General features: G+C 45.7%; 1 protein-coding gene across 4 annotated transcripts; it reads left to right on the top strand.

The window, feature by feature from the left end:
* CKAP2L (cytoskeleton associated protein 2 like) lies at positions 1-27567 on the top strand. Of its 4 annotated transcripts, XM_005279261.4 has the most exons (9): positions 1-156; positions 5397-5463; positions 10863-10929; positions 13830-15136; positions 17290-17491; positions 19804-19959; positions 21011-21074; positions 25701-25896; positions 26483-27567. In XM_005279261.4, the coding sequence occupies exons 1-9, from the start codon at positions 126-128 to the stop codon at positions 26697-26699; spliced, it is 2307 nt and encodes a 768-aa protein (XP_005279318.1). In that variant the 5' UTR covers positions 1-125; the 3' UTR covers positions 26700-27567. The 4 variants fall into 4 exon arrangements, with proteins under 4 accessions (XP_005279318.1, XP_023966277.1, XP_065440351.1 ...); XM_024110509.3 differs by lacking the exon at positions 10863-10929 and having other exon boundaries at positions 18-156; XM_065584280.1 differs by lacking the exon at positions 5397-5463 and having other exon boundaries at positions 55-156.
* The last annotated feature ends 46 nt before the right edge of the window (positions 27568-27613 follow it).

Raw genomic sequence — 27613 nt, forward strand, 5'->3', positions numbered from 1 at the left:
CTTCTCTTCTATTGGCTGCTTCGAACGCGGCGACGGCCAATGAGCGCGCAGGAACGGTTGGCTGCGGGAAGGGCGGGACAGGCAGGGCCGCTTTGCTGGGCTCCGGCGGAGAACTTGAGGGCGCCATGGAGCGAGCGCGGGCCACGGCCGCCCAAGGTGAGTGCGGGGTGGGGGCCGGGGGTGCGGGCTCTGAGATGGGGCTCCGGGCGGGGGGGGCGGTAGGAAGGAGCCCCCCTTCCTCAGGGTCCTGCGCGGCGCAGGCGGCCCCCTCCTCTCGTCGCCGGGGTGTTGTGCTCCTGACCCCCATCCCCTGTGCGGGGAGCGGGTCGGGGGGTAGTGGGGGGCGGGGTTAGGGGCAGCACTTTCCCTTGGTGTGTATAGGACCGGGGGCTCAAACTCAAATGACCATGAGGGCTAGTTCATTGGCCCAAGGGCTGCATTTGCTGACACCCCCTCCCCCTCGCTGCCCCCTGGCCCAGCCCCCACTCCACCCCTTCCATGAGGCCCCGCCTCTTCCCTGCCCCCATTCCAACCCCTTCCCTGAAATTCCCACCCCAACTCTGCCCCCTCCCTGCCCTCAGGGGGTGCAGGAGGGGTGTGGTGGGGGTTCAGGGCAGGGGGTGCAGAGAGGGCAGGGGGTGCAGGGTGTGGCAGGGGTGTGGCGGGGGCTGGGGTGAGGCAGGGGGTTGGATGCAGCAGGGGGTTGGGGTGCGGCAGGGGGTTTGGCTGCAGGAGGCGTTCCGGGGGGCGGGCTCCGGCCTGACCTGCACCGGGGGCAGGGCAGGCTCCCTGCCTGCCTGCCCTGTCCCTGCGGCCGAAACCTGAGGGACGAGGGAGGCAGGAAGCCTGCCCTGCCCCCGGTGCGCATCCGGCCGGAGCCGCTCTAGGTAAACGCTGAGGGAGGGCAGGGGGGCCGCGAGGAGCTCGCGGGCCGCAGAAAATAACCCTGGGGCTGCATGTTTGAGAGCCCTGGTATAGGAGATGCTGCAGCACACTACTGTACCCCTTTCTGAAGTTTGATTTGTCCTGTGTACCCCCAAATTTTACCTCACTTAAAAACTACTTGTTTATAAAATCACACAAAAAATATAAAGCTGTCACAGCCACACTATTACTGAATAATTGCTGACTTTCTCATTTTTACCATATAATTATAAAATAAATCAATTGGAATATAAATTTTACTTGCATTTCAGTGTATAGGATATAGAGCAATATGAATAAGTCATTGTCTATATGAAATTTTAGTTTGTACTAGGGCTGTAGGAGGTTAACTGATAAGTTTGATGCTTACTGGTTTCTGTTAATGGTTAAACTCTGGTTGCTTGGGGCTGCTGGCCCCACCTGCCCAGGGTCCCTCTGGGATGCCTAGTTTCCTGGGTAAACTTAACCATGTAACTGATAGAATTTTAATCGGGTACACAGTTACTGTTTTTACACATTACTTACATCCCTAGTTTGTACTGACTTTGCTAGTGTTTTTCATGAAGCCTGTTGTAAAACTAAGCTAATAGCTAGATGAGTTGAAGACCTCAATGTATCCCCATTGGGTACACGTACCCCTGGTTGAGAACCACTGCTCTAGTCTACACTGGTTCTCCACTTGCGAAGTAACTCCCTGCTCTCCACGTGTCAGTATATAATGCCTGCATCTGTAACTTTCACTCTATGCATCTGAAGAAGTGAGGTTTTTACCCACGAAAGCTTATGCCCAAATAAATCTGTTAGTCTTTAAGGTGCCACCAGACTCCTTGTTTTTGTAGATACAGACTAACACAGCTACCCCCTGATACTTGCTCTAGTCTAATGCCTCATTCTGTTTCTGCCTTGAATTCCCTTTATGCCAAAGGCCTGAGCACTAAACTGTTGGGTTTTTTTTGTTTTTGTTTTTTGCAATAAAAGCATTTGTGTGTGCTCTGCGGGACTGTAATACCTTCCCCTATATTCACAGTCAGGCACCCAAACTGCTGCACTAGGGCATTCTTTCCAGAATGGTGTTACCTCTTTATTTTATGGGGCTCAAATTAAGGGCATCTCTGTTTCCTTGTGTTTTGCCCCATCTGTCTGTCTGTATCACCTGTTGTCTCTAGTCTTATAGTATAGAAGAGAACTTCTTTTCCTAAATAAAGCATTGGCTATTTTGGTCATGAATGACACCAGTTGCTCATGGCTCCTTTTTGCTAGCCAGGAAGGGTGTGGGGCAAATTCACAGGTCTTGGATCTTGGAATGTACTGAACTCGGGAATACAGGTGAGCTGTTTGTTAGCAAGTATAGGCAGGGTGGATCCAGAGAAGCCTTCCCAAATATGTTTGATCTTTTCAGTGAGGTACGATGGTAATTCTTTGCAGAGCTTGGTGCTGGGTTCTGTTATGAAGTGGTTGCCACCTTGGATAGCTCCTTGGGGTGAGATTTGGCAGCTTGAGTGGAGGCTGATAGGAAGGTTCTCTTTGCCTGAAATATCGCTTGTATAGGCTGGAAGAAAGTCTTTGTTCCAAACTTTCTCAGCCTTTGTTTTCCTCCATCAATGCGCAAGTTTCTGACCATCTCTCTTCATTTGGTGCAAGGTGTCAGGAAAACCAAGGAGATCTGTGTGGATGATAAGTGTGGGGCTGTTTGGGGACCAGTGTGTCAGTGGTTGAGGCTAGTGTATAACATGGGAGCTAACACCTTCCAAATCCTAATCTAGACCAAACCATAGAGTTTGTCTTGACTAGGATTTAAACAGTTCTAAAAATCCAGTGCGTACAAGGCAGTGTATTATTTTAATGTTCTAGATGGTCAAGTTGAAACCTTGGGGTGAGCTACATTGAGATCAAGGTGTTAATCTGTGTAAGTACTAGGGAAAAGGTTGAAATTATATCAGGGCTAGTGAAGTATTCTTTGTAGTTCAATAGTCCTCACTGAGGTTTGTCTAAAGAGTTTGAAATTAAGCATTAGCCTACAAAGAAGAGAAAATTGTGCTCTTTTTGGTTAGTTTGTATAAATAAAGGTTAGGAGTTGTATATTTTTTCTGGTTGTCTTTTTAATGTTAGACATATCAGGTCTTATCTAGTCTATTTTTAGTAGAGGACTCTGGGTGACTAGAGAACTAGTGACTTAAGAAGATGAAAATTAAATATAACTGAGGGAGAAGAAATTTTAGGCAAGACTCACTGTGATGCTTTGTACCTCGGGGTAACACCAAGCACCCCCATGTTCATCCTTGTAAAATGATTGTGCGGTATCTAATGCACAGTTTGTTGTGTCAGGTGTCTTCGGAAGGCTCATGATGCACTGGGCATTGTTATAGTGATTGTTACAGTAACTGTTGTGATAATAATAGGTTATAATCTCATGTATATAGTTATGAGGATGAAAATGTGTCTTCATGGCTTAAAATAAGCCCAGGCAAAAACTCTCCAAGAGCAGAGAGACAGTTCACACCTCATCAGGGCATGTATGGGACAAAACCAGCCCAGCCACACAGGAACAAAGGACGCTGGTCTAGGCAGCAACAAAAGGATCTGTTGGACTCTTGAGTGAGTCGTTCCCTCCCCCCCCCCCCCCCTTCCTTTGGTCAGTTTGGGACTGCGATGCGGTAATGCTCACCTGACTCTGAAGGGATGGGGGCAAAGCCAAGAGGGAAGAAAGGACATGATAAAAGGAAGAGACATTTGCCATGTTCTCTCTCTCCCACCTACATGTACAGACACCACACAAAGCAACTGAAGCGCTGATCAAAGAGGAGAGTCTGGCTGAAGGGCAACTAGCCAGGCTGCGGTGAGAAGCATCTAAGGCCTTGGCTACACTGGCGCTTTACAGCGCTGCACTTGCTGCGCTCAGGGGTGTGAAAAAACACCCCCCCTGAGCGCAGCGAGTGCAGCGCTGTAAAGCGCCAGTGTAATCAGCGCCTGCAGCGCTGCACACTCTCTCGCAGCGCTGCAAGCTATTCCCCTCGAAGAGGTGGAGTACTTGCAGCGCTGCGAGACTACACTTGCGCTTCACAGCGCTGCCGCGGCAACGCTGTGAATCCGCGAGTGTAGCCAAGGCCTTAGTTTGTAAGGGTACTGGAATTGTTAAGATCAGCTTAGAATGCGTTTTGCTTTTATTTCATTTGACCAAATCTGACTTGTTATGCTTAGATTTTAAATGATTATAAGTCAGTCTTTCATAGTTAATTAATTTATTTGTTTATTCTACCTGAAGCAGTACATTTGGTTTGAAGTGTGTTAGAGACTCCCTTTGCGATAACAAGCCTGGTACATATCAATTTCTTTGTTAAATTGAGGAACTCATATAAGCTTGCAGCGTCCATGGGGCATAACTGGACACTGCAAGATGGAAATTCCTAGGGTTGTGTCTGGGACCAGGGATATTGGCTAGTGTCATTCAGTTGCACAATTCAGGCAGCAGCTTACATGCCAGAGGCTGGGCGTGAACAGCCTAGGAGTGGGGGTTCTCACAGCAGAGCAGGGTGAGACTGGCTCCCCGAGTCAAGGATTGGAGTGACCTAGCAGATCACCGGTCTGGATAACACCAGAGGGAAACGTCACTCACTTTGGGGGCGGGAAGCATCTTTATTATCTCATTTTATTTAACATGTTTATTATGCTAGTGCCTAGGGGCCAACCTCATTGTGCTAGGCACTGTACAAACAGTCATAGATGGCTTCTGCCCCCAAAAGCTTACAATCTAAATAGATAGGACAGACACAAGATGCGGCAAGGGGTATAACACACAAGCAGAGTGAACTATGTGATGGCAGCAAACGTCATGTTAGGCTTTGTCTACACTAGCACTTTTGTTGGCAAAATTCTGTTGGTCAGGGGTATGAAAAAAACCATCCCCCTGGCTGACATAAGTTTCACCGACAAAAGCGTTGGGATGGACAGCGCTATGTTGGAGGGAGAGTGTCTCCTGCCGACATAGCTACTGCCACTCATTGGGGGTGGTTTAATTAGAGCTGCTACACTGCAGACCTTTGCCTCTGTAAGGTCCGTAGTGTAGCCATAGCCTCAGTTCTCCTTTTTAGTTCAACCTTTGAAAGATTCAGCACAGCACCATCCTGCCCTGTACTCCCCAAATCACCCCAAACAAAACAAACCTTCATATGAAAGATGAGACCTTGCTTTGTTATGTCTTCTAGAACTCAAGTCTTACTTTCAGATGTTAGCTTTAATATTAACACCACAAACATGAACTAGTTTTATGGTGCATCGATTTCAGTGACATATTTCTAGGAATAGTGTCACCTAGTGCAGTCAGCAGAGAAGGGAGCCCAAGAGATTTGTTTTAGGGTAAAATAATTTAAATGTGAATTAAAACAAATCAGCCACTCTCATTAATATGTTATAAATATTAAGTCCTATGATTTTTTTAAAAATGTATATTGTACTTTACTGTGATCTCGTTGCAGAGGAGCGGCAGAAGAAGCTTCAGGAGTATTTAGCAAGTAAAGGAAAGCTGAAATGTCCAAATACAAAGTGAGTTTGAACAAATTTCTAATTGAATCCTGTCTTGCTTGCTAATACTTAACTTCAGAATTCTCAGTTAATGATTAGCTGAGAATTTCTGTTTCTCTGTGCTTAGCTGCCCCTATAATGACAAGAGGAACATATTTTAGTACCCTGGTTCTCAAGTTGTGGTCCCCACAGAGTTGCTGTCACAAAACAGAATCATCTCTTCTTAGTTATAGCCTCTTCAGGTATTTTTTTTTGTCTTTTTGTCCAATTAAAGGGATATAGTTGACTCAAATTACACTGGTCAGAATATGTTGACTATAGTTAGACCTAAGATTACTGTAACTGAAAAATTAATCACCCTGTGTATTTGACAAAAAAATCTTGTGTTGTCAGTTAGGCCCCAATTTTGGAGCAGGATTTCTGAGGACACTCTTATGCTCAAGGAAATCCTATTGGAGGACAGAGGCCTTGGTCAATTTCCCTTGTTTCTGTGGGGGTCTCTCACAGAAAAACATTTCATTTTTAAAAAATGAGGTTGTAAAGCCACAAATTGGCAGATGGATTTGTGTGGGTGGGAGCAGATGTGGAACCTGAAATTGTTCTTAATTCACCTTTTTTTTTTTTTTTTTAATTGACATTTTGTGGCTGATGCCAACATTAGAGGTAGTAAAAATATAGGGGAGTAGAATAGAGCAGGGGAATTTGCAGGTGATATGGGGAGATTTGGTGCTAATAAATTTGAAGTCATGCTCTCAAGGAGAGGAAGCAAATAGTTCAGATAGTGAGGTGATAGAGGCATTAGAGACTTTCTGATCTTGACTCTTTAATTCTGACCTAATGTTCAGTTGACAAGTACTAATGGCAAAGGCAGCCCTCTTTATTAAAAAAAAAAAAAAAAAAAAAAAAACTTCATATATGTTTGTGGGGTGATGAGGAATAAGGGCTGGGAGCCAGGGTTAGAAAACTGGCTCCCTGCCCTTCAAATATTGGCCAAATTGAATCCATATGTTGCCTGTGGTAGTGCAGGGCCTCAAGAGGGCTAAGTGGCTTGGCGGTTTCTAAAGATCAGAAATACAGCTTAGTAGGGAGGGGAGAAAATCCATAATCTTTCACTCACTTAGTCAGTGCACAGTTATGATCAGAAATATATTCTCTATCTAGGCCCTTGTATCTCACCATCCAAGTAGTATCTGAACACCTTACTAAGCAAAACTTAATCTCTATAGAAATTCCTGTTGAGCTGCTAATCTTTATTAATATTGCACTGCAGTTTGTCATGCTATCTGGAGTGGCTCCCGACTGGTGGTGTGTTCTATAATTAGGTTTCACCAAGCCAGTAACAACTGTGAACTCCTGGATCACTATACGAGTCTTATTATGGAGTCACAAACAGTCCCCTTAGAGCAGGAGTGGGGAACCTTTTTTTGTATTGGGAGCAGAAAAATCAGTCGTGGGCCACACACAGACCCGGTGGGGGGGAGCCCTCAGGGCTTTCCCCTAGGCTCCATGGTGGGGCCAGAAATTAGGGGTTCAGGGAGCGGGCTGGGGTAGGGGATTGGGGTGCAGGCTCTGGGAGGGGGTTCAGGGTGGGGGTGCATTTGCTGGAAGTGGCTTGAGGTGCAGGAGGGGGTGAGGGGTGTGGGCTCCAGCTGGGTGCCGCTTACCTCGGGTGGCAATGCAGTGGGCTCCCCTCCCTGCCCTAGCCCCGTGCCACTCCTGGAAGTGGCCATGATGTGGCCAGGCGGCTCTGTATGGTGCGGGCGGGGGTAGGTGCACATGGACTCGGAGCTTCCCTGATCACCCCTGTGCCTAGAAGGGACCACAGGGACAGTTGCCCGACTGGCCTGGCACCCTAGCTTCCCCCTGCAGTGGTGCGAGCCCCATGGGGGGGGCACCAAGGCTCAGGGCTTCCAGCCAGCAGCGCGGAGACTTGCTGTGGGCCAGATGAAATTAAGTAGGGGACTGGATTTGCCCCGTGGGCTGGAGGTTCCCCACCCCGGCCTTACAGTATGTCTACATTGGCAAGTTTTTGCGCCAAAAGTTATACCACTTTTATTAAAGTGCTTTAATTAAAAGTACTGTTACGTGTCCACACTAGCTCCTTGTGACGCTGGAGCAGCTGTGGTAGCTATTCCACTATGCAACTGGCCGTAGGGTGCTTTGGGAAGGGTTTGCAATGCCTCATGGGGCAGGTACAGCCTCACATGATGTAGGTTTCTCAATCCCATTGCCAGCTGCTTTTCAACTGAAGTGTGGTGGGGAGAGTGTGTGACAGCGAATGTGTGTGGGGGGCGGGGAGGAGACACTGTGTGTTGGGGGAGAGTGTCGCATGCTGTCTCATAAATTCAAACAGCCACCGGAAGTAACCAGTCCTGAGACACCGGGAGGGGGAGACCCCAACCTCGGCTCCCACCTCCCTCCATGGCTCTGCACAGCACAGTCTCTCTCACTGACACACACACACGCCTGCCTGCCTCTGTTCCTATGTCTCAGAGCAGCTCAGCAGCCCAGGCTGTCAGAACATCAGAAAGGAGCTTTGAAAGGGGAGGGACGTATGCCTGCAGGGCTGCTGAGTTCAAAACAATGAGTAGAGTGGTCACTGCAGGCATTGTGGGACACTTCCGTGGGCCAATTGCAGTGATAACAGCAATCAAGGCGTTCATACTGTCACTACAGCATTAAAGCCTCAGCACAAAAAGCCTTATGACTATTGTCAGGGTGGTTTTATTACAGAGCTGCAACTAAGGAGTTTTGGCGCAAAAAGTGACTTGTCAGTGTGGATGCCACTGTTGTTTCAGCACAAAAAGCTGACTTTTAGCGCAAAAACTTGCAAGTGTAGACCAGGCCTTAGATTCTCCAGTGTATCTTGCCACCTAGACAATATTGGACTTTGTGATGTAATTTTTGGTGTAGATAACCATTTTATCACATTTAGGTTGCTTCCAGTCCCAAGAGACTAGACACTTATCCTAAATCAACTGGTACTCTATCATACACCCAAGACAACGCTGGTAGTCAATTCTATAGTAAACTAAGTTTTATTAGCTAAGAAAAGGAAATAAGAGTTACAGAGAAGTTAAAGCAGGTAAAATATATGGACAGATAAATCACAGTTTGTAATTCCAAATGGTGGCAGTGATGTAATAAACTGCCAGTTTCCCAAAAGTCTTTTCAGGGTAATCAGATTGTTTCTGGGGATTTCTGCTTTGCATCTGGTACACTTCCCTGTAAGAGTCCAAACAATCCAGAGATGAAGGATCTTTCCTTGAATCCATACGTATTGCTTCTTCTCACAGAAAACAAGCTGACAGTGTCATTACCCACATGGGCTTTTCCTTTGATGACAGAGAGCGAGGAATGTATTTTAGGTCTTTGACCTCAGTCATCTCACACAATGACCACTTGCTTTGAAATTAGTACTTTTTTGTTAAAGTTCTTCTTTTGCATTTCACAAGGTGTCCTTGTCCTTTGATGGGTTATTTTGTTACAGGGATATACACAATGTAAATGTTTGCTACTACGTTAGAACAGGATACAGATAAGTGAAAACAATGCAAGTAACGTTCCATTAGTTCTCATGAAGTTTAAACACCAAATACACTCTCATACTGTGATGGGTTCCCTGGGGTGCAATCTGGAACTGGGGTACCGCTGAGCCCTCTGGATTACCAACCTGGGCTCCCTCTCACACTGTGATGCTGTCACAAACTGCAAATCTCTGCACTTAACACATCATCAAGCGGCTGGTGCTCAGTGGTCACCCTTTCAAAATCTTCAGCAAGACAGCTGTTCTTTAACAGAGAATATGTGCTGTGGTTTAAGCCGGTGGAGCTGAGGACCAAGTGGGGCCGCAAAGGACACATCACAGAGCCGCTAGGGAGTCATGATCACATGAAGTGTTGTTTTGATGGGCAGCTGAAATCCCAGGACATGGTGATGCTGAATCTGTACAAGCACGTCTTCCCTAAATGGACTTATGACCCGCATGTGCCAGAGCCGGTACCGTAGGTGAGAAACAAACAGCAGCTCCCCGTGCAGGAGTGGAGATGGAATAACCCTCCAGGCTTAGCATAGCTGCTTGGTTCGCACCTCCTGCACCCCACATGGGTGCTTGGCTGTTCCAAGCCTCGTGAGAAATAGGGAAAACTGCCCTGGACTTGTTAGTGCTGCGCCTTTCCTGGGGTTTGTGTCCAGCATTCATGCTGGCTGCTGCAGCATTAGATTTGGCTCACAACTGCCTATGCCCTGGCTTCCAATGCCAGTTTATTTCAATGGTAAATATATCTTCTCTTCAATTTAAAAAAAAAAAAAAAATCATAGGCAGGGACACACCCAGCTGTGATACATGAATGCTTTTGCTAACCACTCACAATAAAGAGGCTCCAGCCAATTCCCCACAGCTCCCCAGTCTAGGACCCCAGAACTGTCCCGTCTTGCCCTGGTCAGAAGCCTGACCAGTGTACGTTTATAACCCAGTCCACCCATTCCCTCAGTGTGGAGAGGACATGCACCAGCTCTTGTTCCTGAACAGATTTCCCAAGTACTTCATGCCAAAACACACTGTTTTAAGTAAAATATAAAACAGATTTATTAACTACAGAAATATTTAAATCAAGCATTGTCTCACCCTGATGGTATAGTTCCTTCATACGCAGGGGGTGGGATTCCTCTTTTCAGCCTCGGACCGCCTCCCCAGATCAGTATTTGTTCTACAGATGTGTTTCCAGGTGTTGAGTTGTGAGGGGAGTGAGGACAAGCGATGATGTCACTTCCCCCTTTTATAGCTTCTTCCAGCTTGCTGGAAAGATCCTTTGCTATGATGTGAGGCAAGCAGTCTCCATAGGTGCTATCTCTGAGAAGTCTCCATTGTATATGATTCCTGGGACAGGCCTTGTGAGTATGTATTCCCTTTAATGGGCCATTAGCACACTTGGCTCCTCCATTGTTGTACCTGAAAGGCTGGATGTGGGTGTTTCCAACTTCACAACAGTTTTCAGTAACACACACATAGCATAACTCCACGTACAATGATAGCACATACAGTTCCACAGGATATTAATGTTCAACAGATTAAGACTTTTAAAATGATACCTTACAAGGAATGCTTTGTACAAAACATATCATAATCATATCACCGTGGTAAATATGGAGGTGTCAGGGTGTTGCTTTAGGGTACAGAGTGTCACACATACATTTAACAATCACTTTGATCTATACTAACACAAGTGAATTGACCTGGGGCTCTGGCATAAGCTGGCACCTGGTCTGCCAGTGTCACACAGTTAACTAACTGGTTTCTGCTATTAAAAAGCTTCTCAAAAAACTACCAACACTAAAACTGCTTTTGAATTGTTGCCTAATGTTTAATCCTTCATTCAACATCCTGTTTGGTACATTGATATTTTGTTTGATTTCTATAGACCCTATTTAAAGGACCGGACCAATCAGCCAAATCCACAGTTACCACGACTTTCTAAATCAGGGCCTGTAAGTAGAAAAGACCTTTCTCTTATGATGATCTAGTTTGTACACTATGCTGGAATCAGCCCAGGCATGGTTAGGGGCTCTGTAGAAACACATAATAAGAGCCACACCACCAGGGGCTCATTCACCTGCACATCTACCAATATGATATATGCCAGTAATACCCCTCTGCCATGTACAGTGGTCAAACTGGACAGTCTCTATGCAAAAGAATAAATGGACACAAATCAGACATCAAGAATTGTAACATTAAAAAACCAGTAGGAGAGCACTTCAGTCTCCCTGGACACTCCATAACAGACTTAAAAGTGGCAATTCTTCAACAAAAAAACTTCAAAAACAGATTTCAATGAGAAACTGCAGAACTGGAATTAATTTGCAAACTGGACACCATCAAATTAGGCCTGAATAAAGACTGGGAGTGGCTGGGTCACTACAAAAAGTAATTTTCCCTCTGTTGTTACTCACACCTTCTTGTCAACTGTTGGGAAGGGACGACGTCCATCTTAATTGAATTGGCCTCATTAGCACTGATACTCCCCACACACACACACACACTTGGTAAGGCAACTCCCATCTTTTCATGTGCTGTACTTACTGTATTTTTTCACTCCATGCATCTGATGAAGTGGGTTTTAGCCCATGAAAGCTTATGCCCAAATAAATGTTAGTCTCTAAGGTGCCACAAGGACTCCCGGTTGTCTTTGCTGATACAGACTAACACGGCTACCACTCTGAAACCTAACAGAATAAAATGGGTTCCTTGCCCTAAAGAGATTGGTGTCAATGGAGTGCTAGCTAGCTTGGCATAGGAGGCAATTAAATACGAATCCTTTCTTACTAAATATATTAAAAATGCTGAAGACCTCTAGTCACTAAGCATTAAATGCAGACTTTGAAACATACCAATATGCTTGGTGTTTCAGCCACTACTAAAATAGAGTTATCTCTGGGGTGAAACATCAGCTGTCTACCAGGGCAGCAATACTGCACAGAAGTTCAGAACTGAAAGTGTGTACTACATCCAAACAAAACTCAACCACCTTCAGTTACTATTTTTAAATGTTTTTTGTTCTCCTTTGAGTGATTGTCAACATATATATTCCACTGTTGGTATGTGCATGCCTAGTGCACTTGAGATGGAGATTTTTGGTCAGCAGTACCCATTGGAATGGCGCATGTATGTATTGGGATAATACTCGTACAATGCATAAATCTCCAAGCTTTAAGAACTACCCTGTTTGCAAGGCTCTTGTGCCTCTTAATGATGTTGCCACACTCAGTGCCTCATTTGCTTAGAAGATGGGCACATCACAGACTTCTCTAAGTGCACTCAAAAGTTGAGTCTCATCTCAGGATGCACCTTATGGAGAGGTCCATGCATGTGGCCTCTGATATTGAAAACTTCAGGACAGCTGTGTCCGTTACTTTTTCATGTAGACAACTACCACAGGGCCTCTGCGATTGAGAATGTGTGTGGAAAGAGAGCCCAAGTGATTGCAAACAAGAAGGTGGTAAGGTGATACGGAATAGCCAGCATGGATTTGTAAAGAACAAATCGTATCAAACCAATCTGATAACTTTCTTTGATAGGATAACGAGTCTTGTGGATAAGGGAGAAGCTGTGGATGTGGTATACCTAGACTTTAGTAAGGCATTTGATACGGTCTCGCATGATATTCTTATCGATAAACTAGGTAAATACAATTTAGATGGGGCTACTATAAGGTGGGTACATAATTGGGTGGATAACCGTACTCGGAGAGTTGTTATTAATGGTTCCCAATCCTGCTGGAAAGGCATAACAAGTGGGGTTCCGCAGGGGTCTGTTTTGGGACCGGCTCTGTTCAATATCTTCATTAACGACTTAGATATTGGCATAGAAAGTACGCTTATTAAGTTTGCAGATGATACCAAACTGGGAGGGATTGCAACTGCTTTGGAGGGCAGGGTTATAATTCAAAATGATCTGGACAAATTGGAGAAATGGTCTGAGGTAAACAGGATGAAGTTTAACAAAGACAAATGCAAAGTGCTCCACTTAGGAAGGAAAAATCAGTTTCACACATACAGAATGGGAAGAGACTGTCTAGGAAGGAGTACGGCAGAAAGGGATCTAGGGGTTATAGTAGATCACAGCTAAATATGAGTCAACAGTGTGATGCTGTTGCAAAAAAAGCAAACATGATTCTGGGATGTATTAACAGGTGTGTTGTGAGCAAGACACGAGAAGTCATTCTTCCGCTCTACTCTGCGCTGGTTAGGCCTCAACTGGAGTATTGTGTCCAGTACTGGGCACTGCATTTCAAGAAAGATGTGGAGAAATTGGAGAGGGTCCAGAGAAGAGCAACAAGAATGATTAAAGGTCTTGAGAACATGACCTATGAAGGAAGGCTGAAATAATTGGGTTTGTTTAGTTTGGAAAAGAGAATACTGAGAGGGGACATGATAGCAGTTTTCAGGTATCTAAAAGGGTGTCATGAGGAGGAGGGAGAAAACTTGTTCACCTTAGTCTCTAAGGATAGAACAAGAAGCAATGGGCTTAAACTGCAGCAAGGGAGGTCTAGGTTGGACATTAGGAAAAAGTTCCTAACTGTCAGGGTGGTTAAACACTGGAATAAATTGACTAGTGAGGTTGTGGAATCTCATCTCTGGAGATATTTAAGAGTAGGTAAGATAAATGTCTATCAGGGATGGTCTAGACAGTATTTGGTCCTGCCATGAGGGCAGGGGACTGGACTCGATGACCTCTCGAGGTCCCTTCCAGTCCTAGTTTTCTTTTTTTTTATTCTATCTCTCAAATGTATATGAAGTATGAACTCCTGGTCTAATTTAGAATCTGTTGGTGGATTCTGTTCATTTCTCTTATTTTTAAGACTGATGGTTATCTTCTCTCTCCTCAGGTTGTCCAGCCCCAGAAGGATGTTCTCTCAAAAGTGTCCAAATGCATACCGAAGGATCATGCACCTGCTGTCAAAAACACAAGAAGTACACGTCGTGCTCTTCAGCACAGATCTTCAAATGCCCCTGGGTCCCAGAGGCCAAAGAGTATACCCCCCAACCTTCTGGGAAAGAGGACAGGGCCACCTGCCAACCTTCTACCAAACAAAAGCCATTGTGTGCAACTGAACAGAATGGCATCATCATCTACCTGTCATCAGTTAAATCAAATACAAGAGACTGTGAAATCTGAAAATCCAGGGTTAGTCACAGATCAACGGGCTGTAATGTTGACCCAGACTGGAAATGATCCCCACTGTGGGGAGCACCACTCAGTAACAGAGAATTTGCAAGAAATGGTAGACTGTAATAAAGTAACTCTTCCTAGTAAAACCATTCTAGAATCTTCTGAGAACAGGACAGAGTCTGGACTGGACATCAAAGTACAATCTAGGACTGGTTTAAACAAGCCAGAGAGCAAAAGAGGTTTGGTTCACAGGCCTTCCTTGGGCACAGCTCCAAGGAACAATGTCTGTCTGAAAGACAGAGTTACTGCCTGTCAGACCAGTAAGGAACTACTTTGGAATAAACTAGCAAAATCTCCACCTGGCTGTAAAGTCATGTGTCCTCAAAAACCCAGCAGCAAAGCCCGGGGGTCAGTGCCTCCTTCCCAGATATTTAGTGTTTCTAGTACTCGGCTATCCAAGAAATCGGGTACAGAAAAACAGTGTCTACATCCCAGTGTTATGAGGCAAAACACAGTGAAATTACGGGCAGTTGGAATGCTTGGTCTTGCAAGACAGCCCACACAAAAGCAATATGTGAAGCCCACAGGAACATGTAAAACTCCTGGCACTCTGGAAGTTGGAAGGTCCAAACAACAGGTTAGAGCTGGACAAGATCTGAAACTGACAAGGTCTCCCATAAATTCTCATGTCTCCAAGAGGCCCTCTGTGATGGAACTGAAAGCAAAATCAAAACCCATGTCAGAGAGACCCAATTCAAAAACAAGTGGCACAGCCAACTGGCAAATGAATGCAACAAAAGGGAAGCAGTGCATTAAAGACTTGAAGAAAGCTTCTCAGACTTGTGATACAAAATCCAAAAGCACTCTCCCTAGAAACTGTACTGCAAGCACATGCATGTCCAGAGACCAAGCCAGTGTTGGCATGCTTAGGAATATCAGAGAAACATCCAAGCGAGAGCTGTTAAGAGAAAAAGAGGTTCTGGGTAATCAGGATCCCAAGACCCCAGCTGCTGAGAATCGCAAGTAAGTAACTTCCTTTCTGGTTCTCTCCTCTTTTCCCTCCTGCCTGTAACCCTGAACATGGCAGCTAACCTGTTTCCTCACCCCTTCACCAAGACAAGCTCTCTTCATGGAGAGACAGGAGGTAATGCCTCTTCAGAGTCAACCCACAGGAGATGAGCTCCTGCCTCATGGTGGCAAGGGCTCTTCTTTACCTTTCTGCTGCCTTCCTCTCCATGAGGGGGTCAAATGCCCTGGCTGGGCTTCTACCTTCTCCCTTACTCCACTGGTGCAGTAGCTGTGTCTAATTCAGCTACTGATACCTCTTGAAGGAAGTACCTCTTCAAGGGAAAGTTTGCGTATTGCTAAATTAAATACAGCCATCCTGAGGCAGAGTGAGATGCTCGAGGTTCACTTGTTCACCAGGATCCCAGTGTTCTTCCACCTCACGGATGCTTCCCACCAGATTGCGTCCAAAATTTGGATATGTATTAAACTGCAGTATTCTGTCAGTACCCTTCTAAACAACGCTGTGAATAAGAGATAAGGGCTCAGTATTTCCCATGCAACAAGCAATATCTAAAACATATGCAGGAAATGCAGCTCTTTGAATTGTATTCAGTGCGTTGTTTGATGTCATCTGCTGAAAGCAGGCTAGGGTAAATGCTATTGTCTGGGATATGGACAGATCCGGTCTGGGGAAGTGAAATGTTTATTGCCTAGTGCCAAGTAGACATGCTGCTAAGCTGCACCAAGATATCTGTAACATTTCAATAGGCGTTCTATTCCTTCAAAAATAGTTTACCAGATCTAGTCAGGATTATGTCAATCTGAAAGGAGATGGAATATCTTCTTAAATTGACCTGGAAGTTCTGTTAGTAATAGTTTGTCCTTTTTAGTAGTTTTGGGCTACTGAGGTGTTCTACATTCTGACTGGTATTAATGTCCAGAGACTGAAAAAACACATGGATGAGAAATAGATGAGATTTCTAAGGCATGAGTCTGCCTCACCATCCAGGTTACAATCAAGCTCTGGCCTGTTCTGACCAGAACATTTGAAAGGTAAAGGACCTTACTTTTTCCCTTTGTCCTGCAGACTACACAAACAGGCAATCATTTTGCGTGGTGGGCCCATTCTTTTACTAAAATCACTGCTCCTTGCCTCCAGAAAAACTGCACAACTTTGCTGCATATTGAATTACTCTGTCTCATGCTCATTTCAAGCTGCTGTCTGGGCTCACTGGAAAGCACGGAATCTAAATCTTCTAATGTATTTTAAAGTACCTGAAAGATCTTATGAATTAACACATTTGGTCCTGAATATAATAATTTTAAACTGGATGGGTTTGCTTAGAGCTGCCCATTAGTAGGGCCTAAATCTGCCAGGTCATCATATCTTCTAGTCTGAGCTTCAAAAATGTACCTGAACAAGAATGGAGACTGGGTCCTCTTGAAATTCAAGGGTAAGGAGAAGGAGAAGGGAAGCACTCTGGGCTCCTTTCTCCTCCCATCAGAGTGTTGTCTCTGGAACTCACTGGGTAGCTTCTTTCATATCAATCTGGCAAGTAGGTCTCTGCTAAACTTGGAGCTCTTCCTACCCTTTCTGCAGTTCCCTTTCTCCTGTGCATATCTTACCCCTCCCCTCTACTTACCCCCAGCAAAAACAGTAAAGTGAAACTTGCTAGAATAGGGTCATTTTCACTTTGCAGTGGGCCTGAGAATGCAATGAGATTGTGCTAATGATGCACTTTCAATAGGAGATTGTAAGTTCAGATGCAGCAAGACAGGTTCTCTGAAATTTCCCATAGCATAGGACAAGTGTTGAAGCATATGGCTTTGGTTTAATGCTGAATCAGCAGAAGGCTGTATTCAAAATGTAGTAACTTATTTATAAATCAGTCAAGCACTGTAGCTACAGTCTGAATGGAAACGCCAGTGACCTCACCATATCATCGAGTAGGGAAGAAGAGGTGCAACTGACTCTTTAATTTTAAAAAAGAGGGTTCTTTCCTAGCTTTCAATAGATCTTGGAATGTTTGTCATATCTATTAGCTCTTTATGAGCAACACAGTGGACTCGACATATGACTAAAACAAAAATCAGAGCTGTAGCCCAGGGGATCAATTAGAACTGCAATCTGATGTTGATGGCCTAACGATCTCTTTGCCCTTTGATAGGAAGCAACTGGAGCAGTGGTTGGCATCCAAAGGGAAATCGTATAAACGTCCACCCATGACACTGCCTGCTAAAAAGCCAACCAAGGAGATGATGAACCTGTCCTTCTGGAATGGCATGGAGAAGGAGGAGAAGAGAAAGCAGCTCTGCGTGACGGACAAGATCAATGGCATGTTGGCAGAGTGTCTGGAACTTGCTGAGAAGGTGAGGACCGAGCAGGAGTGGCTTTAACAACCTGCTCCTCTTAATGTGTTTTGGGAGACTGTTAGGCAGAGGTAGCTTGAGGCAACCCTAACTTGTCATACAGGGGCATGGTTTGTGAAGACTGCCTGCCCCAGCATGCAGCATTCTTTGTGCTCAGTGGCCTTACTGCGTGGATCTGGCCTGCCAGATGTTGCCACTGGATAACGGGATGGATCACTTGATAGTTGACCTGTTCTATTCATTCCCTGTGAAGCATCTGGCATTGACCACTGTCAAAAGACAGGATAGTGGGCTAGACGGACCATCAGTCTGGCCGTTCTTATAGTTCTTATCAAGCATCCCCATTCTGCAGTGCCTCTGTAGTCAAGCTGAGGACCATTGCAATTTGGTCTTTGACACCTAAATTAGGTGTAGCCATCTGGGTTGGAGCAAACTGCCAGTACAGATCTAAGGCAAAATTGCAGTATCCATGATCTTGGAGGCAGTATTAGTGTCCGTACTGAGCCAGTTTCTTTCCTACTAATGAAATATTAATGTTATACTTAAGATTGGATGAAAATCTGTTGCTCAGATTCCATAGCCCACTGCAGTAAGAGATATAATTGGGATACTGTGGAGATCTAAGTTACGCAGCAAAGCAGCACTGAAATCTGTGCTAAAATGGGAATTTTACATCATTAATAGATGACAAAATAATTGATACGAGTGTTACCCATTATTTAAAATATCTTGTCACAATTTTTTTCTTGCTGCTCACGGTGCATTTGGTCCCAGAAACTTCCAAGTCCAGCATCATACCTTAACTTGTGTCTAAAGTTGTACATGCTTGAAGAACCTTACTGTTGTTGAATTTCATTGCTGGAAATGCCAAATGACTTTACATGAGCTGTATAGGTATTTATATAGTCCCCATTACCACAGTATCAGCCCAAAAACTAAATGTATCATCGCAACGCCCCTAGGATACATCTGTGACACTTTGGGGTTCAACCCAGACTGCCTGCCCGCAACCCTGGGTGCCTTAAATGTTATGCTGCTGTGGCTCACAGCTCAGACACCAACAGCTCACACACAGTCGTGCAGGTCACATCCTGCCTTCCACCATCCAGTGACCAACATTCTCCCAGTCCCGAATTTCCCCAAAGCTGTCTCCCTGCAGTGTCCAGCCCTCTCCTGGAGCACTTGCAGAGGTTAAGTTTGTTGCTCCTTTTAAAGAGACAATACACTACAACTCATTAATTTAACTGGGATTTGACAGACATTTAAATCACAGCACTGAACTGGTTTATAGTAAAAGTAAAACAAGTTTATTTAACAAAAGGACATAGGATTAAGTGATAGCGGGTATAAGGAATAAAGATAGAAAGGATTACAAACAAACATAAAAATATGCTTTCTAATGACGTAAGACCTAATTTAACAAGCTACAGTCTTTGGTGAGGACTACCTTGAACGATCTTTCTTTTCCAGCAATGGTTGACTAGCTCTTATTCAGAATCCCCACACAGTCCAAAGTGCTTGTTTTCCTTGCCTCCTCAGGTGAAGGATAACTTTGGGATTCTCTGCCCTTTTCTCTATAGTCCAGTAAACCTTTGAAAAGTCTCTCAAACTTCAAGAGGCAGGAAGATTTCCTGGGGGCACAGTCTCCATCCCCCGATGAGATTAAGTGATCACTTTTTCCTCCACTTGCTCTGCGGATGGCTTTGATTGCCTGGCATGCAAATATGCTTTTCTTTGTCCTTTGTCACACCTTGCTTAATTTACATAGCAGGCACATTCAAGCAGGCGGAACTGCATTCCTTTGTCTGGAAAATACCTGTTTATCAACTCCCCCATACCTGTCCGGTTTAAATACATTTTAATCATAATTCCAGCACATCTGTATAATCCTTTGTGGGTTGATAATACATACAGCATTCAAGAATATTAATGATTAGTAAGTTGTTAGTTTTTTTAATGACATATTACATGACACTTTTGGGGTATATATCCTGACAACAGTGTATTAGGTGTAGTGAGTATGTCAGACCTAATGAGTTGTTAACACACAGCTGTGAACCACCAATAGGCCTCTGTCACAACATTATCCTCATTTTGCTGATGAGAAACTGAGGCACAGAGAAAGTGAATGATTTGCCCAAAATCACCACAGTAAATATATGTCAGAACTGGGTATTTAACTGAGTTCCAGTCAGGTGCCTCAAATATAAGACCATCCTTCCTGTCCTTGAGGGATGTTAACCGTTAACCTTGTCAGTGGTTTTCCTCCATTCTAACCTGCACTTCTCTTCCTGATATGGCTGTTTTTGCAGGGTTTTCCTTCAGAGGAGCTCTTCACCACACTGTCCAGTATCCCAGAGGCAGAGAAGTTTGCCAAGTTCTGGATCTGCAAGGCAAAGCTGCTGGCTCGTAATGGCACCATTGACATGACTGGGTTGTATGAAGCAGCAGTTTGTGCTGGTGCTGCGGTGAGTGATTGCTCCACAAACTTCTCATCGGAACTTCCTCTGAATTCGCAAATGTCCCAGATAGTTCTGGTGGCCTCGACATCAGCAAACCTCATTCAGATATTTCCTATCCCAGGAGGCTGGGGAAAACAGCGATGGTGACCCATCCTCTCCAATAAGCTAAACAAATTTTCTGGAGCTCAATAGCCAGATTTGGCTAGAGGGTGTGTGTTTGTGGCTAAACATATGAGTTGAATGTCTCTTTAAAGCTGCTTATATGGGGGTGAATAGACATACTGAGATGGCTACACTTCTGGCTTTAATTTTAGGTGAGGATGGTTGGTCAACTGTATAATTGTGTTCCTTTCTCCAAACACACAGGAGTCACTGAGATACCTGCTCCCCATCACAGTGTAGGAAGGAGGGCAATGTTAAGTTTTCCTTTCAACCAGAGTTTGGAAGTTGCCGTGGCTTGATGAAGGCAGAATAGTTTGGTGGGAGGCGCTGTGGGAGGAGTTATGGGCAGACTCTGCACAGCTGTCAATTTGCAGCCATAATATGTAGGTCTCTTATGCACTTGTACTATTTCTTGTCATATTCCATCTACTCAAGCCCAGCCCGTTTCCACCTGGTGTCCCTGCAGACCCTGGCTTGTAGTCCTCTCAGGAGCATGGGATGGTCGCAGTTAATCTTTATTTTAGAAAGTCTGACATTGAGGTGTGTGACAGGCTTCCCCAGAAAACAGGAACATACTGTAGACACCAGAACTGTAAGGACACAGACCAAGTGTGGAGGGGGTGGAATGTTTATCTTCTTGCTGACAGTATCTAGCAATCCTCTGCTTGCTTGTCCAAGAACAGACTTCAGTCTGCTTACAAATATTTCCCCTCCTCTTTATCATTGATTCACCTTGGTTTGGCTGCCTGGTGTGGGGAGATGAGTTGTGATTTAATGGAATAGTGAGTTCCGAACACACTACACTCTTTGGGACCCAAAGTCTTGGTTCGGATACTCACATTTTCCTGAGTCAAGTGTGCTCTGACCTTAAAGTTCTCAATTGTTTTTCCTGCAGCCAATCCAGGAGCTGAGAGAAGTTGTTGTTGAGTTTTTGAAGAATACAGACAACGTATACCAAGGTAACCCGTACTAAATGGAACTTAAGCCTTGACAAGGCTGAGCAAATGGTTAGCTGGGTGAAACTGGAAGAGCGCATGAATGGGAAAAGGTCCTCTGAAGAGGGATGATGTTTCCTGAGGAGTGCAGGATAAGGGTCACAGCTTTCTGACCTGGGTGCCTAAATTTGGGCATCAAAGTGCTCTGACTTTCATAGGCACTGAGCAACCCCCCTATCCCCTGAAAGCCAGGCTAGCTTGTTAAATCTTGAAAACGTAAGTCACATAGGCGCGGACTCCGTGGGTGCTCTATTGCCAGGGATCAGTAATTCCTAGGCAGCCCCGCCCCCACCATCCAGTTAGTAGACAGCTGCTGTGAGCTGTTCAACGTTTGTAGCTCCTGGGCTTGCTGCAGCAGAGGCTGACCCAACCCTGCTTCAGCCCTCGGTTGGGGAGGGGGGCCCTCCTCCAGGAGCCTCAGGGAGCTGCTCCAGCCAGGGTTAGGGGTGGGCAAGGGGGGAGTGCAGGGCTCCCTCTGCTCAGCAGAAGCCCAGCCTGATCAGCAGCAGTGAGACCTTGCTCACCTGGGTCGCCCTGCCGCCTACCTAGATCTCCTGGGTAAGCTCCAGCTCCCAGCTGGCTCCAACTGCAGGCAGCACTGGGTGAGTCCTGTTTCAGGCAGAGGGAGCCTGGCTGCAGTGTCAGGTGAGGGGGAGGGGAGTCCACCATGGGCGCAGTTTGGGGTGGGGGAGCCTGCAGAGTCACTGCCACTGCCTTTCCCCCATTTCTGCCAGTGCCGAGCTGCTCTGCTCTGCCTAGGTGGGGAAGTGTCTGTCAGGGGTGCCATTTAAGGGGGAAAACTGTCCTGGCCCCTCCAGGATAGTAAAGATCTAGGGACAAATTTGTGTCTCTCATCCTCCCTTGCACGCATGCATTCTTTATCCAAAATACTCATTTGGCACTGAAGTTAAATAGGTGTTAACAAAATCAGACAAAACAGTTTTTCAAAATCCCTTCCCCTCTCCTTTGCTCAATTTTCTGTCTTTTGACTCTTGTGAATATCATTTCACTAGTTCTGGTATCATAGGCTTCGTCTGGACTAGCATTTGTCCTTCTTTTGTAATTGATTAGCATTTACAGTCAGATTGCCAATTGCTTGTTAAGTATCAGGACATGCCTCAGGCAAACCACAAAACTTTGTGCCCCAAAACAAACATTTGTGGAGAACCTCAATTTTCAACACAATTAGCATTTAGGATCAATTAGCTCAAATTATAACTGGACCACCAACTCTAGTCTAGACAAAGCCAAAGCATGAGTCCCCTAGGCTAGGCAGGGCCTGGATCTTTAACATAAAAGGAGGCAACATAAATGTATCTTCCCTCCCCAAAACAAACATGCAAACAAAAAAAATCACCTAGGCCCCCAAATCTTCATGCCTTCTTTACACATCAGAAGAAAAACAAATGAAGGCACAGTCTCAGTTATTGCCCCTTTACAGATCACCTTTAAAAATGTAATTAGCCTTTGCAATCATAATTCCCCGAATTCAGGGTAACTGCTGACTTTGTGGGGCTGAAAGACTGGATCTGGGTGTGAAAATTTCTCCCTTTCCACTATTGCAAGTACATATAGAACAGAGTGCTGGGAGCACAACAGAATAGGTTAGGGTAAGAGAAAACTGATTCAGGGAAATTGGCCCTCAAAAAAAATCTTGTCTTTGAAAATTACCACGGGGTTGGTTTAGTAGTCAAGATTTTTGAGGTTGTTTAAGTGAGATACAGTCCCACTGAAATAATCATGTAACATCCAAATTTTACACTTCTTAAACTTCAGATTTTTTTTTTTTTTTTTTTTTTTTTTTACACATACTTGGGGCTCAAACTATGGCTCTGATCCTGATATTACTCTCTCGGGATCAATTGTGGATAATTTCCACCACCCATTTCCATTTTGGGGAAGCAATAATTAAAAAGCTATTCTGGGACTGGGGTAGAATTTATGATGCAAGTTTAGGTCATCTGATCAAGAGGTTCCCAATATATGTCCTCCCTCTGCATTATGAGCTTTTTTTTCAAAATACTCTATTAATTCCACATGCACAATGAGATTATCTAGGTATGCCACAACAGGGGCAATGGTGCAAGTTTGGAATAATTTGGGTCAGGCATTCCCCAAATACTGGCGTTTTCTCTCTTCCTCCCCTCCCCCCCCCCCCCCCCCAAGAAAACTTATAATATTCCAGTTGCTCTAAAACTGACATGCATAGTGAGATTATCTTGAACAATGGTATTCCACAACTGAAACTGAGGTAGAGGGGAACTCACCACCCAAAGCTATTGCGTTAGACTATTCATCTCTTTGGAGCATCCTAATTCATCTGAGCACACCCCACTGAATGGGCCATTCCACACATACAACAATACTCCTGTACTGCAGAGGGCTGTGCAGAGCCCCTTCCTTTACAATAGCTCCCTGAAGTAGGGAAGCTCCTGGAGGTCTCTGCTATTCTTTTTGCTGCTTCCAGCTGGTGGATGTGCTCCTCACAGCACATCAGTTACCATCCTCCTTTCTTCCCATGGCCCTTCCAGCCCTACCGGGGGAATGGTGGGGCCAGGAGGAGGACAGAGCTGGTAGCAGATCATTCCCCTCCCATAGGTGCCCTCCAGTCATGCCCCCTCACTAACACCTCTTCCTCAAGAAACAAGGGAAATTAACTGCCCAAAAACATGGTTAATGCAGGTCTTGTTTACACTACAGTGCCTTTGCCAGTATAGCTATGCCAGCTAGACTCGCCCCTGCTTAGTACCCTCTTCAACTCAAGAAATGTGTTTCAGATTCCTGCTGGCACTGCCAGTCTGATGTGCTTTCTCTGGCTTGTCAGATTGGGGTTATATCTGCTGCTGAACCACAGCGCCTCATTAGACTGCTTCCCAGGCTGGTGAACCAACTGTGGTTCATTAATTTTATATCGGTGTAGCTCCACTGATTTCATTGGGATTGCTCCTGATTTACATTGCTACAAGTGAGGAGAGAATCAGGCATAGGCACCAACTCCGTGGTGCTCCAGGGCTCAACACCCATGGAAAAAAATAGTGGGGGTGGTCAACATCTGCCAGCCACAGCTGTTCAGCGGGGCCACTGTTCGGCAGCTGCATGGGGCCTCAGGAGTGGGGGCAGGAAGAGTCGGAGTGTGGGTGGGACCTCGAGGGAGGGGGTGGAGTGGAGGTGGAGCACCCACCTGGAAAAATAAGTCAATGCCTATGGAAGGTCATGCTATAGGCAAGGGGATAGAAACTAACAACACAGTCTGTTGAATACAATGCTCCCTTAAGTCTGACCATGCAACATGTACTTGCATATGGGGCTGGAATAGGCGCTATGTGGAAGGGTAAAGGATGCAATTTCAGGCGTTACAGGGCAGGCCAGCAAAGATTTCAGCTTTTCTCCACCTATGGGCAGCAGAAAGGTATGCCTGGGAATCCTGGACTTGTACATTTAGTTTCCTGTGATCGTTAAGAGATGAAGTGCAGGTTTCTCAGTGCAAATGCAATGGGGGAGAGAAGCAGTGACGACCATTCTCAAGAAGATAAGAGAAGATAATGACTCTTGTCCCACCCCACCCTCAAGCCTCTGCTGGTCTTCTAATCAAACAGCCAGCCCCAGCAGTATATCTGGTATCTAGGCACCCACTTTCTAATCTGTTCATCCTTCTGAGGGACATGAATGTGCTTAATGCTCATAACTGAATGAGTCACTAACTGAAAATGCTCTGTAAAGGTGACTTGCCAAGGAAAAATAAATAGAGGTCTGTCTTTTTGCTGCTTTGAGATAAAGAAGGCCTCAGGTTTTTAAATATTTTTCATGCTTGTTTGTCATCTTAGTATCGGGACCACCAAATCTGTTTTTTCTGGAGGTCTCAGATGTGAATTAAGAGCTTTCCAATCATGGGGAAGTGTTGCTAAATCTTAATAGAGAACTCTTTTCTCCCATTTGTTTTTAGGTTGTTTGGGTTAAATAGAGGTTACAGTTGGAATAAAATTCCATTTCCCCTCTCAGCTAATCAGCTGTCACTTCCTTGGTGTTTGCTATAATACATCAATTTCTCCAAAGATCCATAGTGCTTTCCAGTGTAGAGAAGATACATATTGTATAGATGTTATGGCCAGAAAGGGCCATTGTGATCCAGGCAGGAGATTATCACCCTTTGATTTCACTGTCAAGTCCAATAATTTGTGGTTGCATTACAAGATATCTCTGTAGGAAAAGATTTCCAATCTGGATTTAAAGACTCAAGTGCTGATGAATTTATCCCATCCCTTGGAAAGCAGTTCTGGGGGTTAATTTCCATCCCTGTTAAACGTGTGCTTTTTTTTTCCCAGGGTGAATTTTTCAAAAATCCGCTTCCTAGTATTTCTAAAAACAGAAAAACCTTCCTTAGCGGTGCCTCACTCCATCCCAGAGAAGGACCCACGGCCAGTTCTCTTCTTTTGCAAGTCACTGTTTGCTAGAACAGATTGAAAACTGGCTTCTTCCAAAGTGTTGCATTACCATAACACTACTCGAGCTTGCAGCTTCCTTCCTTCCCTCTTTAAGACAAGTTGCGGTCACAAAACTTGGAATTGACCTGCCCTTTTTCTTCCTTTCCAGGGGTCTCTGCACACCCTTCTGCTGAAGTCAGCTCTCATATAGTGGAGGATGCAGCTGAACAGCCGGTGCTTCAGGGGCCCAGAACTCCTTGCCCTGGCATGAGAGAGCAGGTTGTGGCAACTCCACAGTCCAGTTTAAGGTTCTTGACTAGCAAGCCAGTCTCCTCGGTCAAGTTACAAGTTGTCCCCGTGCCCAGGTAAGAACCTGTAACCTGCAGTTCAAGCTGCTCTTAGCCCTGCTGTTGTATACTGTTCCTCACTTCCAGTGATCAAACCTTTCTACCTGTTGCCATCAGCCAGCATGTCACTAGCCAAGAGATCTGCCATGCTTCTGCCATCAGTATGTGGGGTCATGGGGCGGGTGTTTGGCTTCTTGTCTTGCTCCTGAGCTTTGCAGAGTGTTGATCCTGCAGTGTCTTGATTATGGCTGCAACTACATCAGCCCTGAGGTCTGTCTTGCTTATTTCTAGGTCAGCAAAATGTGGGGAAGACCTTAACAGGATGGTGGACAGGGGTGGCAGAGCTGTGGTAGCCCTGATTAGTGATTTTTTTTAAGGGGGAGATTGATCTGAAGGAAGCCTCAGTGAAGGGATCCATGTTGTAGCCTTTCAGATGGGCGTGAGCCTTTCATTGTGGGTAGGGGAAATCCTCCCCAAACCTCTCCTGCTTTATAGTGCTGGGTCTTTGTCCAGGGTCTATGTGTGGGAGACCAGACCAGGGCAATGGGACTCTTCAACCAGCCAAGCTTCTGCTAAGTGGCTCTTTCTCTTCTACTCTTTGCAGAATGAAGGGACTGTCTGATATGCAAGACTTGAAATTCTTAACCCCGGTGCGGCGTTCTCTGCGGATAGAGCATGCCATATCCCGTTACCCAGAGATGCTGAAGGAACATGACACCGTAGTGTCTTCCCTTGATGAAATAATGGCCATGGAGGATGTGAGCCAGATTGTGTTTCGTAAAAATGAGGCCCTGCTGGAAGAGGAGGAGCTGGAGCTTTAGGCTGGTGGTGTCCACAAGCTTCATGGCCTTCTGTTATGGTTTCCTCTGCCCGGGGTGAAAGTAACCTAAAGGACTTACCGGTACTCCAGAGTCCTGCGGAGGGGGAAGCCCCCTGCACCCCAATCAACGCTGACAGCACCCCCCCACCCCATTGACACTAACACTGTGCCCCCCACCAGCTGACGGGATGCCCCAGGATAATCAGCGAGGGCACGCAGGGCTGCACTTATTTATACGCTACAATACAGGGCATTCGCTGGCCACCCCACCCCCCGGAATCCTACTTGCATCTGGTCTGATTCTCGACCTGATCCCTGCCCCGTGGGGGACCAGCACTTCTGCCCCCATCCAGAGATCTAGCCCCATGGCCGGCCGGGCTCAGACAGGCCCCTGAGATGATGCTCCCCGGCTGGGCCTTTTGTCCCGAGCTGCACTACCCAAACCTTGGGAGTTTTCCAGATAAACCCAGTGCAACCTGAGTCCCTCAGCATGAGGCTTCCTCCCTTTCCAGGAAGGGGACGACCTTCCCCATGCCCTTCCCTGGAATGTCTCCCCCGAGCGCCCAGGGCAATATACACCACATTCCTACATGTTTCCCTAAATCTCCTGCATGTTTCCACTGCCCCCCAAAGCTGGTGGCTCAGCTGTGCTCACAGCTGCCCAGTCACTCAGGCCGTGGGGATGGAAGGTAACAATTGCCCCGGCCCAGCGTCTGGTTGGAAAGAAAACACGCTGGCTAAAAGTATCCCCTGCCTGGCAAGCAGTGGAAGTTGCCTGACTAAAGGGGAGGCCTGTAAATATACTGGGGTAAATGTGTAATTGCCTTTCTACAGTGTTACTACTCTTAATAAATGTACATACCCTGTGACACAGTATGACCTAGTGCATTGCATACTGGCCTGGGACACAAGGTA

This window comes from Chrysemys picta, chromosome 2 (assembly GCF_011386835.1).
Source record: "Chrysemys picta bellii isolate R12L10 chromosome 2, ASM1138683v2, whole genome shotgun sequence".
In the NCBI taxonomy this organism is placed as follows: domain Eukaryota; kingdom Metazoa; phylum Chordata; order Testudines; family Emydidae; genus Chrysemys; species Chrysemys picta.